At 50.7% G+C, this 13,341-nt stretch overlaps 1 protein-coding gene across 1 annotated transcript; it reads right to left on the reverse strand.

Annotated features, from left to right (window-relative positions):
* Nucleotides 1-1,364: 1,364 nt before the first annotated feature.
* On the reverse strand, nt 1,365-8,745 carry TBL2 (transducin beta like 2). Its single transcript, XM_004442119.3, has 7 exons — nt 8,579-8,745; nt 6,970-7,100; nt 6,536-6,720; nt 5,687-5,838; nt 5,217-5,343; nt 4,699-4,851; nt 1,365-4,471 (listed from the first exon to the last, which is right to left on the reverse strand). Exons 1-7 carry the CDS (start codon nt 8,706-8,708, stop codon nt 4,009-4,011), a joined length of 1,341 nt encoding a protein of 446 aa, XP_004442176.1. The 5' UTR covers nt 8,709-8,745; the 3' UTR covers nt 1,365-4,008.
* Between the last annotated feature and the right edge of the window lie 4,596 nt (nt 8,746-13,341).

Genomic DNA, 13,341 nt, shown 5'->3' on the forward strand with positions numbered 1-13,341 from the left:
TAAATGCTTAGCACTCAATGTTGGCTGCTTTTAATGTGATCAAGAAAATGCAAATGGACTCAAACCGGGTATGGATACTGAATAGAAAGCAAGTGAAAAGTGAACTCATTTTCCAATCACCCTGAATTCCGGAATCAGAGTTGGAAGCTCAAAGAAATGAAGACTTGGAAATGCAGTCACAATCTCAGACGACATTCACAGGTTTGTGTGTATGAATCATGCTTTCAGCTGCTGTGGCTGATTCTGCAATGCCAACCAGTGCCCATCAGTAAACCTTGGCCTTAAGAGCTATGTGCTGAAACCAAGCCACGCTCACTGGAAGGCTTACATTTCTGGAATTTTGTAGAGGAGTACATGAATCCCTAAATTATTTTCTAGATATGTGGCCAGTCTGGGGCAATGCTGGGTCTATCTAATGCTGTATGAAATAACCTACCATCACTGATAACTCATCACAGTAGTATGTGCTTCCTGCTTACCCCCTATAATCTCCCATTACAGAACAATCTTTTAGACGTGAGTATTCTTATTACCTAGACGGAACTAAACCAAGACTATCAATAGGACTTTATTTATTTATTTTTTGTGAGGAAGATCAGCCCTGAGCTAACATCCATGCCTATCTTCCTCTTTTTCCTGAGGAAGACTGGCCCTGGGCTAACATCCGTGCCCATCTTCCTCCACTTTATATGGGACGCCGCCACAGCATGGCCTGACAAGCGGTGCCTCAGTGTGTGCCCGGGATCTGAATCCAGGCCGCCAGCAGCGGAGCGTGCACACTTAACCGCTACGCCACGGGGCCGGCCCCATCAAGAGGACTTTGTGCACTTTTGTGGCTTAAGTATTTTTTCTGTTTTTGATGAGTGATAAAAATGGGCTATATACCACCATTTTTAATATTTTCCCAACTTTTATTTTGGAAAATTTCAAACCCACAGAAGTTGAAATAGTAATATTAAAATATTAACGCTGCCTTCACTGACGAGGATTTTTGATCAAAAACACACGGTGGCCTCAGCTCTACGTTAACAACCAGGTACATTCTCCATGCTGACAAGAGCGGCAGCACCGTCTTGAGCGAGAGGAACTCTGTCCTCAGCAAGTTCGTGTACTGACTTCTCTACAGTGCTTTCACTTATCTCATTAGAAACTCATAGCCCCTCAGGGCACGCAGGACAGGATTTATTCCCATTTTACAGAGGAGGACACAAACTCAGAGAGATCAAGTGATCTATCTGCTCAAGGTCTCAAGTCAGTAAGTACTCCAGCTCAAACTGAAACCGAAGACTTCTGACTCCAGTAACTCAACATTCTGTGGGGATTTCCTCTCCTGCATCTACAATGAGAGTAAAGCCAGAGCCAAGTAGGTATGCAAGGAAGTGTTTTAGTCTCATTCTCTGACAACCAGAAAGCAAATATTCACCAGGACACACGTACAGAGCACTATCAAGCAGAAGTCTGTTATTAGGAACACAAAACCCCAGTGGAAACCGGGAGTGGGAGGATACATAGGGGGTACTGAAGCTTCTGTCGGCAGTCCCTGGTTTGAGTTCACCCTTTATTGAGGGCTTACTCTGTCCCAGGTAATGTGCTTGGGATACAGAGCAAATAAGACAAGACAAGGATCCTGCCCTTACAGAGCTCACATTCCAGTGGGTTAATGAACAATCCAGAAGCCGCCAATGAGAGATGGATGGGCTACATCTGGCCCACACTAGTGTTTTGTTTGGCCCATAGAGTGTTTAATTTTTTATTTTATAACTGCCAACTTCTAGCTTCTCTGAACTGGCTACTTGTGCTGGATTCCTTAACAGTAAGTAGCAGCCAGCCCTGCCCCTCACCTAGGACGCATGCCCCCCAGAGATTGCTTCAGTCCCATTTCCTACTGTCTTACACTGGACAGCTGTGGCCCAATTCATGGATTTACATTATTCACTTGATATCTATAAGCATTTAAGCTGAAACCCCTGAAGCAAACAAATATCCAAATGATAATTTCAGATAGCATTAAGTAAACAAAATAAATAAAACAAGCTAATGTGGTGGGTGTGATATGATTGGTGGAAAGGGCTACTTCAGACTGGGTGGTCACGGAGGGCATCTGTGAAGTGTAATCGAAACTGAGAACTGAATTATGACAAGCGTGAAAAGTCTGCCAACAGAAAAGAAAAATGCTTCGAAGCAGAGGGAACAGCATGGGCACAAGTGCCCCTTGAGGCCAGAAATAACTTGGCTTGGTCAAGGAATAGCAAGGTTGGGGTGCCTGGGAGAGTGGTAACAAGATCACAGAGGAAGGAAGAAACCAGATCACAGGGCCCTTGTAGGCCATGGTGAGAATTCTGGATTTTATTCCAAGTGTGATAGGAAGCCTTTAGAGGGTTTTAATTTGGGAACACTGTGATCTGGTTTACATTTTCAAAAGATCACTCTGCTATGTAGAAAAGGGATTTAATTAGGCAAGAAAGGAAGCAGGGAGACCGATGAACAAGCTATGTTATAACAGTCCAGTAGGTGACAGTGAGTAGGACCAGGATGGTAACAGAAAAGATGGAGAGAAGTAGCAGATTCAGGATATAATCTGGAGCATAACTGAAAGAATTTTCTGACGGAGTGGATGGTAGTAGTGGCAGTGGGGGGGGGTGGGAGTAATGAAAAGGGAGTAACTAAGGAGAACTCCGAGGTTGTTGCTTGTTCAAACCACAATTTACATGAGTTGGGGCTTCCCAGGGGAGGTCCCAGTTCTAGGGAGAGGGAATAAGAATTTGATTTTGGACGAATACATTTTGCCTATACTCAATCAAATCTTCTTAGATTCCTCACTTCCTTTACCTCCTACATCCAAGTAGCCCTCAAATCCAAAAATTCAGACTTCTAAATAACTAATCTCTTATCAAACCTCTCTCTTCAACTTCAAACCCATCGCATCTGTCCTGATGCAGTCCTCTCTCTTGCCCTTTTACAACAGCCCTCCACAGCCACGAATAAACCAACAGAAAGCACTTAGCAGACACGTGTACCTCTCGTCCACCAGCCACCTGTAATGGCCAAGATCATGTCCTACTCATGTTGATCTCCTGTGCCTAGTGCACTCATGGGCACAGAACAGGCACGCAAATGTCTGATGAACTGGAAACAGAATACAACTCCCACAAGAAAGGAGTCCCATCCTGAGGTGCTACGACTGCTCCACACAACTTAAAGCAGAACCAGATAGGAAATGTATGACCAAGTTCTAGAAACCTCACCTTCTCAAGGCACGTGTTTCTTTCTTTCTAATTTAGTTTCAAACTATGCTGTTTGAGACCCACTTTCACCCATCATTAATAAATGATATTGGACAACAGATAACATATATTACTACTCTTGTCCACTTTTTTGTTTCCAAATCTGGGACTTTATACTCTCACACCCTGACAACATCTTTGTAAGGAGGTCAGGAGAGGACTATTCTCCATTTTACACGTAAGAAAACCGAGGCACAGAATGAAATCCCTTATTACTTTTTGATGGAGTTAGCAGCTCGACCTGGATTAAGTCTAGCCTTTCCCTGACGCCATCCCACAGTTGTGTAATTGGAAGATATCCCATCTCTCACCCCTGCAAAACTGCTGTCTAATACTCAGGTGTTTCCTGGCTTTTGCCTCCACAATTACAAACTTCTTTGGGTACCAGAGTGTGTTGCCACAAGGTCAAAGACCACGTTCTCTCTCTTCTATTTACCACTCTTCTCAGTGCCTGGTGAAGACCAATTCCACCTCTTGGGCCCAGGAAACAGAGAAGCACCTTGGTCATTAGCCTGGGAGGTCAAGTAAGGCCAGGAGTCACAACCAGCAAGAAGACAGATCTAAGCAGGTAAGAACAGTTTCAATGGGAAAAAGAAGAGAGGGGCCACCATTAAGAAAATCAGGATATTCCTTTCAAATGATTTCCAGCTGGGGAGCACCTGGGAAGAAAAGTGGCAGCAGTGGTGGCAGCAGACCAGACCCTTCCTGCCACACCCTCCAGAAGTCATTTCTTCAAGACACCCAGGCTCTTCAGGGCCTCTTGGGCCTGAGTCAGCTGCTGCTGCAGCCTCTGACGGGTACTCTCGTTGGACGCACGCTTCAGGAGGCCCTGCATTTCCTCCACCACTGCCCGGTGGCCAGGGGTGTTGTGGAAGAGCCGCACTGCCCGGTCCCCACAGGAGGCCAGAAGCCGACCAGTGATGTCAAAGGACAAGTCAGTGATACACTCCCCATGGACCTGCTCAAAGGACTCCTCCTTCTCACCCCGCCGGGTATTGTAGAGATGAATACTGCTGCCACTGGCCAGGGCCAAGACCTGGGCATCAGGGGAGAGTGCCAGGCGGCACGGCACAGTGCTTGCCTCTTCAAAGCAGCCTGTCCTCAGCAAGTAGGGATCCTGCTGTTTCTTGTATTCCACATCTGTGTCCCACAGTTTCCACGTGCCATCCTTGGAGACAGAGGCCATCCTGTAGCATGGAAAATCACGGCCCTAGCCCCAAAACACCCTGGAGGGGAGGGCACTGGGACAGCACTAGGGGCTCCAGCTAGGAAGCTAACTCCACTGCTGTGTCTACTTTCTGCTGAGGGCCAGCCACCCCACCCACTTCAGAGCTGCTGCCAAGACAGGCAGGACGACCCAGTTACCAAGAGGGACTCAGAGCCACTGGTAAGAAATCAGAGAGGATTCACTCACCTCCGGGAGTCATTGGAGAAAGCGAAGAAGTGGACGGCTGCAGAGTGGCCCTTTAGTTCAAAAGCTCGCACAACCTCCTGGAAGTCCCCCTTTTTCCCAAAGCAGACTTCCCAAACTTTTACATCCGGAGTGAAGCCACATGAGGCCACAAACCTGCCATACAACCCAACTTCCTTTGAAACTTAATTGTAATGGCATCTTGTTTCTGAAAACCCACTAAACCTCTTTCCTGAGAAAGTTAATCATCTTCTAACTAAATGACACTGTATCTTGTGCTTTTATACACGTGACTCAGTTCATCCTCACAGCCATGCTATAAGATATGCAGTACCCCTAAATCCCCACCCCAACCTTCTAAAAATAACAGATGAGGAAATAAAGACTAAGGACTTGAACCTAGGAGTCCTGATTCCACACTGGATGCTCTTTCCACTATTTGAAGCTGGCTCTCTGCTCTGTCCCTGGCCCCCAGCCCCAACCTCTGCCCATCCCAGATGCCAAAGTCCCCTCTTTCTCACCTGCTACAAGGGGATATAGCAGCATGTATATTGTTCATCTGATTGGTGTTGATGGTTGACAGCACCTGACCTTTCAGATTCCAGATGAGGATAGTGGTGTCACTGGAAGCAGTCATGATGAACTTCCCTGAGGGGTGAGGAGAGTGACAGGAGTTGAGGTCAATGACCTGAGCAACTGTCATTCTCCAAGGAGACACTTATGAAGGTTTTTGCTGTCCAAAGTATCCATGCTCCCCTCCCAGGCCAAGGGTCACCACAGATGAGGACTTTGCTAAAGACTGTGGCTCTTACCTGCCTCCCCTGGGGACTTGCCGTGGCTCCTAGGATTCCAGGGGAACCCAGAGCCAGAGCCCCTTTGTCACATTTTGAGGCTGAGCATAACTCTCAGGCAGCATTAACTGATTCAGCAAACATAACTGGGGCCATTCTCTCTTACCTTAAGCAAGCTCCACCCTCTGAATGCCTCTTACCTGTGTCAGCAATGCCAATGTTGATGATGGGTGCCTTGTGCTTTTTAGGAAAGTCCTCTGGGGTGGCCGTGAAGGTATAGCCCCCATCTTCTCGCTTGGTCATCTTGAAGACACGGAGGGTCTCTCCATTGGCCAGCCAGATGATGAAGGCTCTAGAGACAGGGAGTGGACAACTTACTCACTCATTTGGACATGGAGGCCTGTGTGTGCCAGGGCCTATTCTAGGCTCTGAGGAAAACCAAGATCTCCCTTCATGCCCTACAGTCTTGCATTACAACTTAACCTCTTGGTTCAAAATCTCTTAAAACTATCAAAAGATAGGACTCTCGGGGCCCAGGCTGGTGGCTGAGTGGTTCAAGTTTTGTGCACTCTGCTTCAGCAGCCCAGGTTCACGGGTTCGGATCCAGGGCACGGACATACTCCACTCACCAGCCACGCTGTGGAGGTGTCCCACATATGAAAAAAATAGAAGAAGATTGGCACAGATGTTAGCTCAGGGTGAATCTTCCTCAAAAAAAAAAAAAAAAAAAAGATAGGACTCTCATAGCTTTGGCTCCTTTGGTTTCTCTTTAGGGTTTAGAAACCCAGTACAGCTCCCAAGACTAATCTGGAAGCCAGGCTTTGGTGCTTCCCAAGTGGGAACAGATCTGTGCCTCTCTGCTTCCTTGCCGTGTAGCTGCATAGCTCTCCAGGGAGCCCTGGGCAGTGCTCAGGCTGTCTGGATGCTCTCTTTCTGCGGCCCCAAGGGAGACCCTGGGTCCCCCCTCACTATCCCAAACCAGGAATGGGAAGGACATAAGTCTGGAGCTGAGCTTCTGCAGGCAAACCTGAGGCTCCATCCTGTCCCACCTGCAGTCAGGGCTGAAGCGCACCAAGGTGGCATGGTCCAGCTCCACGTTGGCTCTCATGCTGCGGTGCTCCCGCTGCAGGAAGTCCTTGGTGCTCCAGATGCGGACGGTGCGATCGTCTGCGCAGGTCGCCAGGTACTTGCCATTGCTGCTAAAGTCCATGCAAGATATGTTCCCACTGTGGCTCTAGGGGAAGGGTTGCAGGAAGTGTGAACAGGGACCCCTTGGGTAGATGGGGAAGCCCAATCTGCAGCCATGACTCCGGGGCCCTGCTGCCTGGTTTAACAGCAAGCTGCTGATGGGACGTGATGAGAAGAGATAGGATGGGGCATCCCTACCAATTTTGGTTAGAGGCAGAGGGGTCTGTAACATGCAAAGATTACCGCAAAGGAAAAGTCAGCAGGGGTGTGAGTCTGTGCATGGGTATCCATGTACCTTTAGTGCTGCAGCCAAAAGGCGGTGGGTGAAGTTGTGCTGTTGAGGCTTCTCCTTGCGAATCCGCTGATGTTGTTTCTGCTTCTTGGATCTCAAGGACTTGTCAAGTGGAAATCCATTTGCTTTTTGGCCTATAAGGAAAGACCATGTCATCCATCCACTCACTCCATAAGCATTACTGACCACTTATGATTGGCCAGGCAGAGTGGAACAGCAAGAGATGACAAGACATGGCCTGTCCTCAAGAAGAGAGTTATGTGGGCAAAAACAGAGGCTTTGGAATTAGATCTGGGTTTGGATTGTGTCTCTACCACTGAGTGATCTTGAGGAGGCTGCTTGCTGTTAGTGCACATGGCACCACCATCTTTGGGCTGGCATAGCTCAGTGGGTACACAGCACGGCCAGTGGAGTAGAGATCCTTGGCCAGTTATCCCTACGTAGGGAATAATGTGCACAACCCAATCTGGTGACCCTGGCCTTGGGTAAGTTACTTAATTGCTCTAGGCCTTGGCTTCCTTAAAGTTGTGACAATTGGATGAGATAATATATACAAAATGACAAGCAGAGTACCCAACACAAGCATTAAAGGCTCCAAGGAATCCCAGAGGGAATCCAGGGAGGAGAGGTGGTCAGCATATGTTGAGCACCTACCCCGTGCAGGGAATGGCGCCTGTCAGTTTTGCACAAAATAGCTAATTTAATTGAGAATCAGGCCAGGCACAAAGTTGGCATGCGACAGCTCACTACAGATGCTCCTCAATTCCTACAGGAAAAAAACTCCTGAGGCCCACACACAAAGATGGCCACAATCTGCCCTCTGCTCACCTCTCCAGCCTTGTCTAACAAGCCTCCCCACAAGCCTCCCCTCTACTCTCACACTAGTCATACCACGTGCTGTCTCAGGAGTCCTTGCCTTCACTGCCAGCAACCTTCTTCCTCCCTCCTCGGCCTCCTGGCAAACTCGCACACACCTATCCTTCAAGACCCGCCGCACGTGTTCCCCACTCTCAGTGAAGATTTCCTTGACCCTCTACCGAAAAAGCAGGGCTGGCCACTCCCACCCTTGGGTTTCCCGTCTCAAGTACTGACCTCTTCTATGAAACCTCTTAGGCTTTATTTTTCACTTACATTTTCAGATGTTCCTCTCCCTTACCCACAGTGGACTCCCTAAAGGAAAAGACTCAAAGCCCACACAGGTGGTAGGTACTCCATAAACGTGGCTGCACGTCGGGGAACTAGTCCGAATGCTCGCGAATGAATGCCCCCCCTCCATGAAATAACGACCGAGCAGCGCGCCCGCGAGTTCACGGCGCTCTCGCAGCGACCCGGGGAGGGGCTGCGGCGCAGGGCAAGCGGCCGGGCCTCGACCACCGAGGGCGGCAGCGCGGGACCCGGTTCTCACTATCCTCCCGGAGGGGCGCGACCAGCCCGGAGGGGCGCGACCAGCCCGGCGAGGCGGCCCCTCGTCCCGGGGGCGAAGCTCATTTCACAAGAGGAGAACCTGAGCGGGTCCCCGACACCCACGCAGGCCCGAACCGCAGGTCGGACCAGAGAGAGGCCGGCAGCAGGGTCCCCGTGGGTCGCCCCTACCGGCTCGTGGCCCACTAACCCGCGGACCGGCCGCCCGTCTCGTCCTCCGCGCGCAGCCACCCCCGCGCTACCGCCGCCGTCGCCATCAGGGCCAGCAGCCCGAGCAACAGCGACAGCCCCATCAGCTCCGGAATCTGCGGCAGCTCCATGTTGGCAAGGCCGCTGCCACCTCAGACTCCGGCCACGCGGGCGCCCGCACGTCTCCGCGGAGCCGCGCACGCACGCGGGGCGCGGCCTAGCCGATGGAGCGACCCGAGGGGCGGGGCCTGGCCCGTGGGGGGTCTCGAGGGGCGGGGCCTGGCCGGTGGAGGGTCCCGGGGGCGGAGCCTGGCCGTCGGAGCGCCTCCGAGGGGCGGGGCCTGGCCTTTAGAGGGGCCTAGCGGTTGAGGGTGTGTTGTCGGGGAGGCTGGGGGCAAGATCTGCAGGCCTTGGTCCGGCCTCCCCTTGAATAATTTACTGATAATCATTTATTAAAGGCGTTGTTCCACCCATCACACACTGGATCCTTTCAGGGAGGCGAAAGGGGTTATTGCTCCCTTTTAATAGGTGGGAAACTCTTCTTAGCATCAGGGGAAACTCAGGGGGGCTTTTACGGTTAATGGAGAGGGAAAGGGTAGTCCTGGAATGGAGTGTGGGACAGCCTCTACAAAGACCCCAGATGGAGGGACACCGTGGGGAGGCAGGGCACAGCAAAATAAAAAGCGGCAGATAAGGTTGGAAAGGTCTGGAGGTCTTGAGCACCTGCTCAGCCCAGCAAGCCGAGAGCAGCCTCCCCTGGCTATTACAGGGTGAGACAGGGCAAAATCCGAGGTTCTCTGGGTGGAGAGTGTGTGCCAAGACCAAACACAGGAGGAAAACCAGGGGGTGGTTGCAAGGATCCAAGAGGGAAGTGATAAGGGGTGGCCTGGGGAGTGGGAAGGAAGTTGAAAAGGAGATTTTTAACAGGACGTTTTTTATTTCGAAATAATTATAGATTCACAGGGAATTGAAAAATATGAACAGGAAGGTTCCATGTACCCTTCACCGAGTTTCCCCCAGTGGTAACATCTTACATAACTATAATGCAACATCCAAACCAGGAAATTGGCATTGACACAATTATTCGGATTTCACCAAAAAGGAGATATTCTGAAATATCTGATATTCTGAAATAATCGATAGAATTTGGATTAGACCCGCTTGGGTGGAGAGGGAATGTTCCCAGAACAGGCGTGCTCTGTGGGCCTCCCAGCCTCGCAGGCGAGTGGAAGTACTGGGGTCAGGGATCTCAGATTCAAACGTTTCCACGCCCACCAGGGCGCCTCTCCTGATGGTGCAGGACCCTCTGAGGCTGCTGCAGAGACTAGATGACAGACAGACACACAGCAACCCCCCGTGAGGAAACAGATCCAGTCAGAGAGCAAATGGAGTGGCCTCATTTCCTTCCCTTTTGTCTTTAGGGGAGAGGGGTTGCATTGACTCAGCCATGGGCAGTGAGGTGGGGAGGGCTCGGACAGGGTGTCCAGAGCATCCTGGGGTTTTTCCTCCTTGTTTTTTTTTTTTTTTTTTTTGAGGAAGACTGGCCCGTGCTAACATCTGTTGCCAATCTTCCTCTTTTTCCTTTTTTCTCCCCAAAGCCCTGGTACATAGTTGTGTATCATAGTTGTAGAGTTGTAGCTCTTCTATATGGGACGCACCTCAGCATGGCTGCTTCATGAGCAGTGAGTAGGTCCACTCCCAGGATCCGAACCGGCGAAGCCCGGCCTGCCAAAGCGGAAGGCACAAACTTAACCACTATGCCAACACGGGGCTGGCCCTCGGTTTTTCCTCCTTAATTGGCTATTTAGAACTGGAGGCCCAGCCATGAACCACTTTCTTTACCACCTAGAGACAAAGCTGTACTTTGAAGAAGAATTTCATTCATTCACCAAGCATTTTGCATGTGACATTTATTGATCTGGGAGCTTTGCATTTCATTGCATCTTCTCACATTCCCATCCTGCAGATTAGGAGAGTGATGCTCTAGGAGGTGCTTATTAAGTGACTTTCTGGAGGTCACGCAGGTGAAGAGTGAACCTGGGGAAACGTACAGGTCTGTGACTCCAGTCTATTGATGTGGGGACAGGGAGAAGCAAGAGTGGGGCTCAGCTCAGTCAAGGCTGCAAGATTCTTTGACATCCATGAGTTCAGCTGATCTTTTTTAATTTTTTTTAAATTTTGTTTATTTATTTTTCCCCCAAAGCCCCAGTAGACAGTTGTAGGTCATAGCTGCACATCCTTCTAGTTGCTGTATGTGGGACGCCGCCTCAGCATGGCCGGAGAAGCAGTGCGTCGGTATGCACCCGGGATCCGAACCCGGGCCGCCAGTAGCGGAGTGCGCGCACCTAACTGCTAAGCCACGGGGCCGACCCTCAGCTGATCTTTATAGTGGCCTTAAGACAGGTGCTGCTATGAAATAACTTTAAACAGATGAAAAAAAACTAGACTCAAGTCAAGTAACTTACCCAAGGTCAACAAGGAAGCCAGGGAGAGAACCCCAAGTCAAACCAGGGTCTGCTACACTCCAAGATCCATGCGCCGTCCCCCTCGCCACAGGGCTGCGGTAAGGCCTTGCTCTCACCCTAAAGTGTCCTACAGCCCAGCTGGAAGCCAAGGCCAACATTCGGAAGGACAGCTAATGACACAAAGCAGGATTTGGGAAAGTTGGGCAGATCAGGGAGAGAGATCTGCTCGTGGATCCTGAGGGGCAGTGAGATTTGACTGTACCTTCAGGGGTCAGTATTTAGACAGGTGAATTCTAGGTGGGAAGCAAGGCATGAGTCAAGGTGTGGAGGCAGAAGTAACTGATTGTTGTGCAGAAAGGAGTGACCGTGCCAGCCTGTCTGGGTCAGTGTTGCAGATGGTGCCAGAGGAAAGGATGCGGTGGGAGGGGGCATGTGCAGGAGACAGAAAAGCCTACGCCTGCCTCCCTCATGGGGCTGATCATGCCTTGCTAAGGCAAAGCAGAATGATGCATCCCAGGAACCCCTGGAGATTCAGGGCTCCTTGGATTGTGAATGGAGGGAGGCTGTGCAAAGAAATGAGGCCTGGAGGGGTAGCAGGGCCCAGTTGCAAAGCACCTTGAACATCTGCTCAGAAACCTGGCCTCACTGGAGGGAAGCAGGAGCCAAAGAATCAATGGAAGCACAACTTCAATTTGCAGTTGAAGCTCCACCTTGCATTGCCTGGAACCCTCCCTGCCTCTGGCCTCTGTGTTAGGTGAAATGATAAATTTCCTCATTGTTTAAGCAGTGGTTCTCAAAGTGTGGGCCCTGGACAAGCATCATTAGAAATGCAAATTCGTTTTTTTTTTCCCCCAAAGCCCCAGTAGATAGTTGTATGTCATAGTTGCACACCCTTCTAGTTGCTGTATGTGGGACGTGGCCTCAGCATGGCCGGAGAAGCGGTACGTCGGTGCGCACCCGGGATGTGAACCCGGGCCGCCAGTAGCGGAGCACACGCACTTAACCGCTAAGCCACAGGGCCGGCCCTGAAATACAAATTCTTAGACTCCATCCCAGACCTGCGGACTCAAAAACTCTGGAGGTGGGGGCCCAGCAATCTGTATTTTAACAAGCTTGCTAAGTGATTCTGATGCACGCTAAGTGATTCTGACGCACGCTAAAGTTTAAGAACCACTTGAGCCCCAGACGTACATTATTTGCAGCTCAAAGCCTCTATTACAGTGGTTCTTAACCTTAGGTGCATATTGGAATCACCCTAAAAAATGCTGATGTCTAAACCCCACATCCAGGAATTCTGTTTTAATTGGTCTAGGCTGGACCTGGTCATGAAGATTTTTTAAAGCCCCACCACCCCCAAGTTATTCAAATGCACATTTAAGTTTGAGAAGCAGCGGTAAGGGATACAGGAGACTAATGCCAGAGGCTGTATAAAAGGTGATGCTCTGTTGGACCAGGGCAGTGACCATGGGGATGGATCTTCCAAGGTCAACCGGCCAGGCCTCGGTAACAGATACCACAGGACAGTGGGGTGTGGGGAGGAGCCCAAGATGACGGTTTCCAGCTTGCACAAGTGTCTGGATGGTGGTGCCTTTCCTGGGGATGGGGAGCATGAGGATCAGATTGGAGGGGAAAGACTGTGGGCTACAGTCTCAGAAATGATCAGTTCTGTTTTGGCTCCTTCAAAGTTAAGGGAGCTGTGGATCATTCAGAGGGAGGGGTCAGTTGGCAGTCAGATATGTGGTTGTGTAGCTCTAGGGGGAAAGCAGGGCAGATACGGAATAGAGGGTCCTCAGCAGAGGCTGAAGGGGATGGCATTGCTCAGGGCTTGCCACAGAGTAGAAGGGCAGCGGGCCACGGAGGGACCCGTGGAGGAAGACTCCCACAGCAGGACCTGGGAGGGCACTGGCGGGGAGGAGGAAGGAGAGCCTGGTGAGCTCCTTCCTGGATTCCTGTGATCCAGAATTCTGGATCCACAGGGAAAGAGTGCTTCAAGAAGGAGTTCTGAGGGCCCGGGGGAAGGCAAGAAGAGAAGTGGAGAGCGGTTGTTGGATTTGGCAACAAGGGAGTCACGTGACCTGCATGAGAGCAGAGTTCGTGAAGGGGTGAGGCTGGGGTGGCAAGGGGAAGGAGGAGCCCAAAGGCAGGGGCTGGAGGTAAATGGCAGGGGGAGAGGGACAGAGAGCAAGTATAGACAACTCTCTCAAGGGAAGGTGGCATCTAGAGGGGAACAGAGGGTCAGGGAGGTGTCTTATGGGGACCTTCCTGCAGGGTGTGAGTGGGTGAAGCCAGCAGAGCACAA

The sequence above is a fragment of the Ceratotherium simum genome, chromosome 26 (assembly GCF_057802395.1).
Source record: "Ceratotherium simum simum isolate JZ-2026a chromosome 26, ASM5780239v1, whole genome shotgun sequence".
Classification (NCBI taxonomy): Eukaryota; Metazoa; Chordata; class Mammalia; order Perissodactyla; family Rhinocerotidae; genus Ceratotherium; species Ceratotherium simum.

Coding starts and splice junctions, on each gene's coding strand:
- TBL2 (XM_004442119.3), bottom strand. CDS start 8,708: ATGGAGCTGCCGCAGATTCCGGAGCTGATGGGGCTGTCGCTGTTGCTC. Junction 7,101..8,578: donor GACGGGCGGCCGGTCCGCGG/GTTAGTGGGCCA, acceptor CTTTCCTTATAG/GCCAAAAAGCAAATGGATTT. Junction 4,472..4,698: donor TTCTCCAATGACTCCCGGAG/GTGAGTGAATCC, acceptor TCCATGCTACAG/GATGGCCTCTGTCTCCAAGG.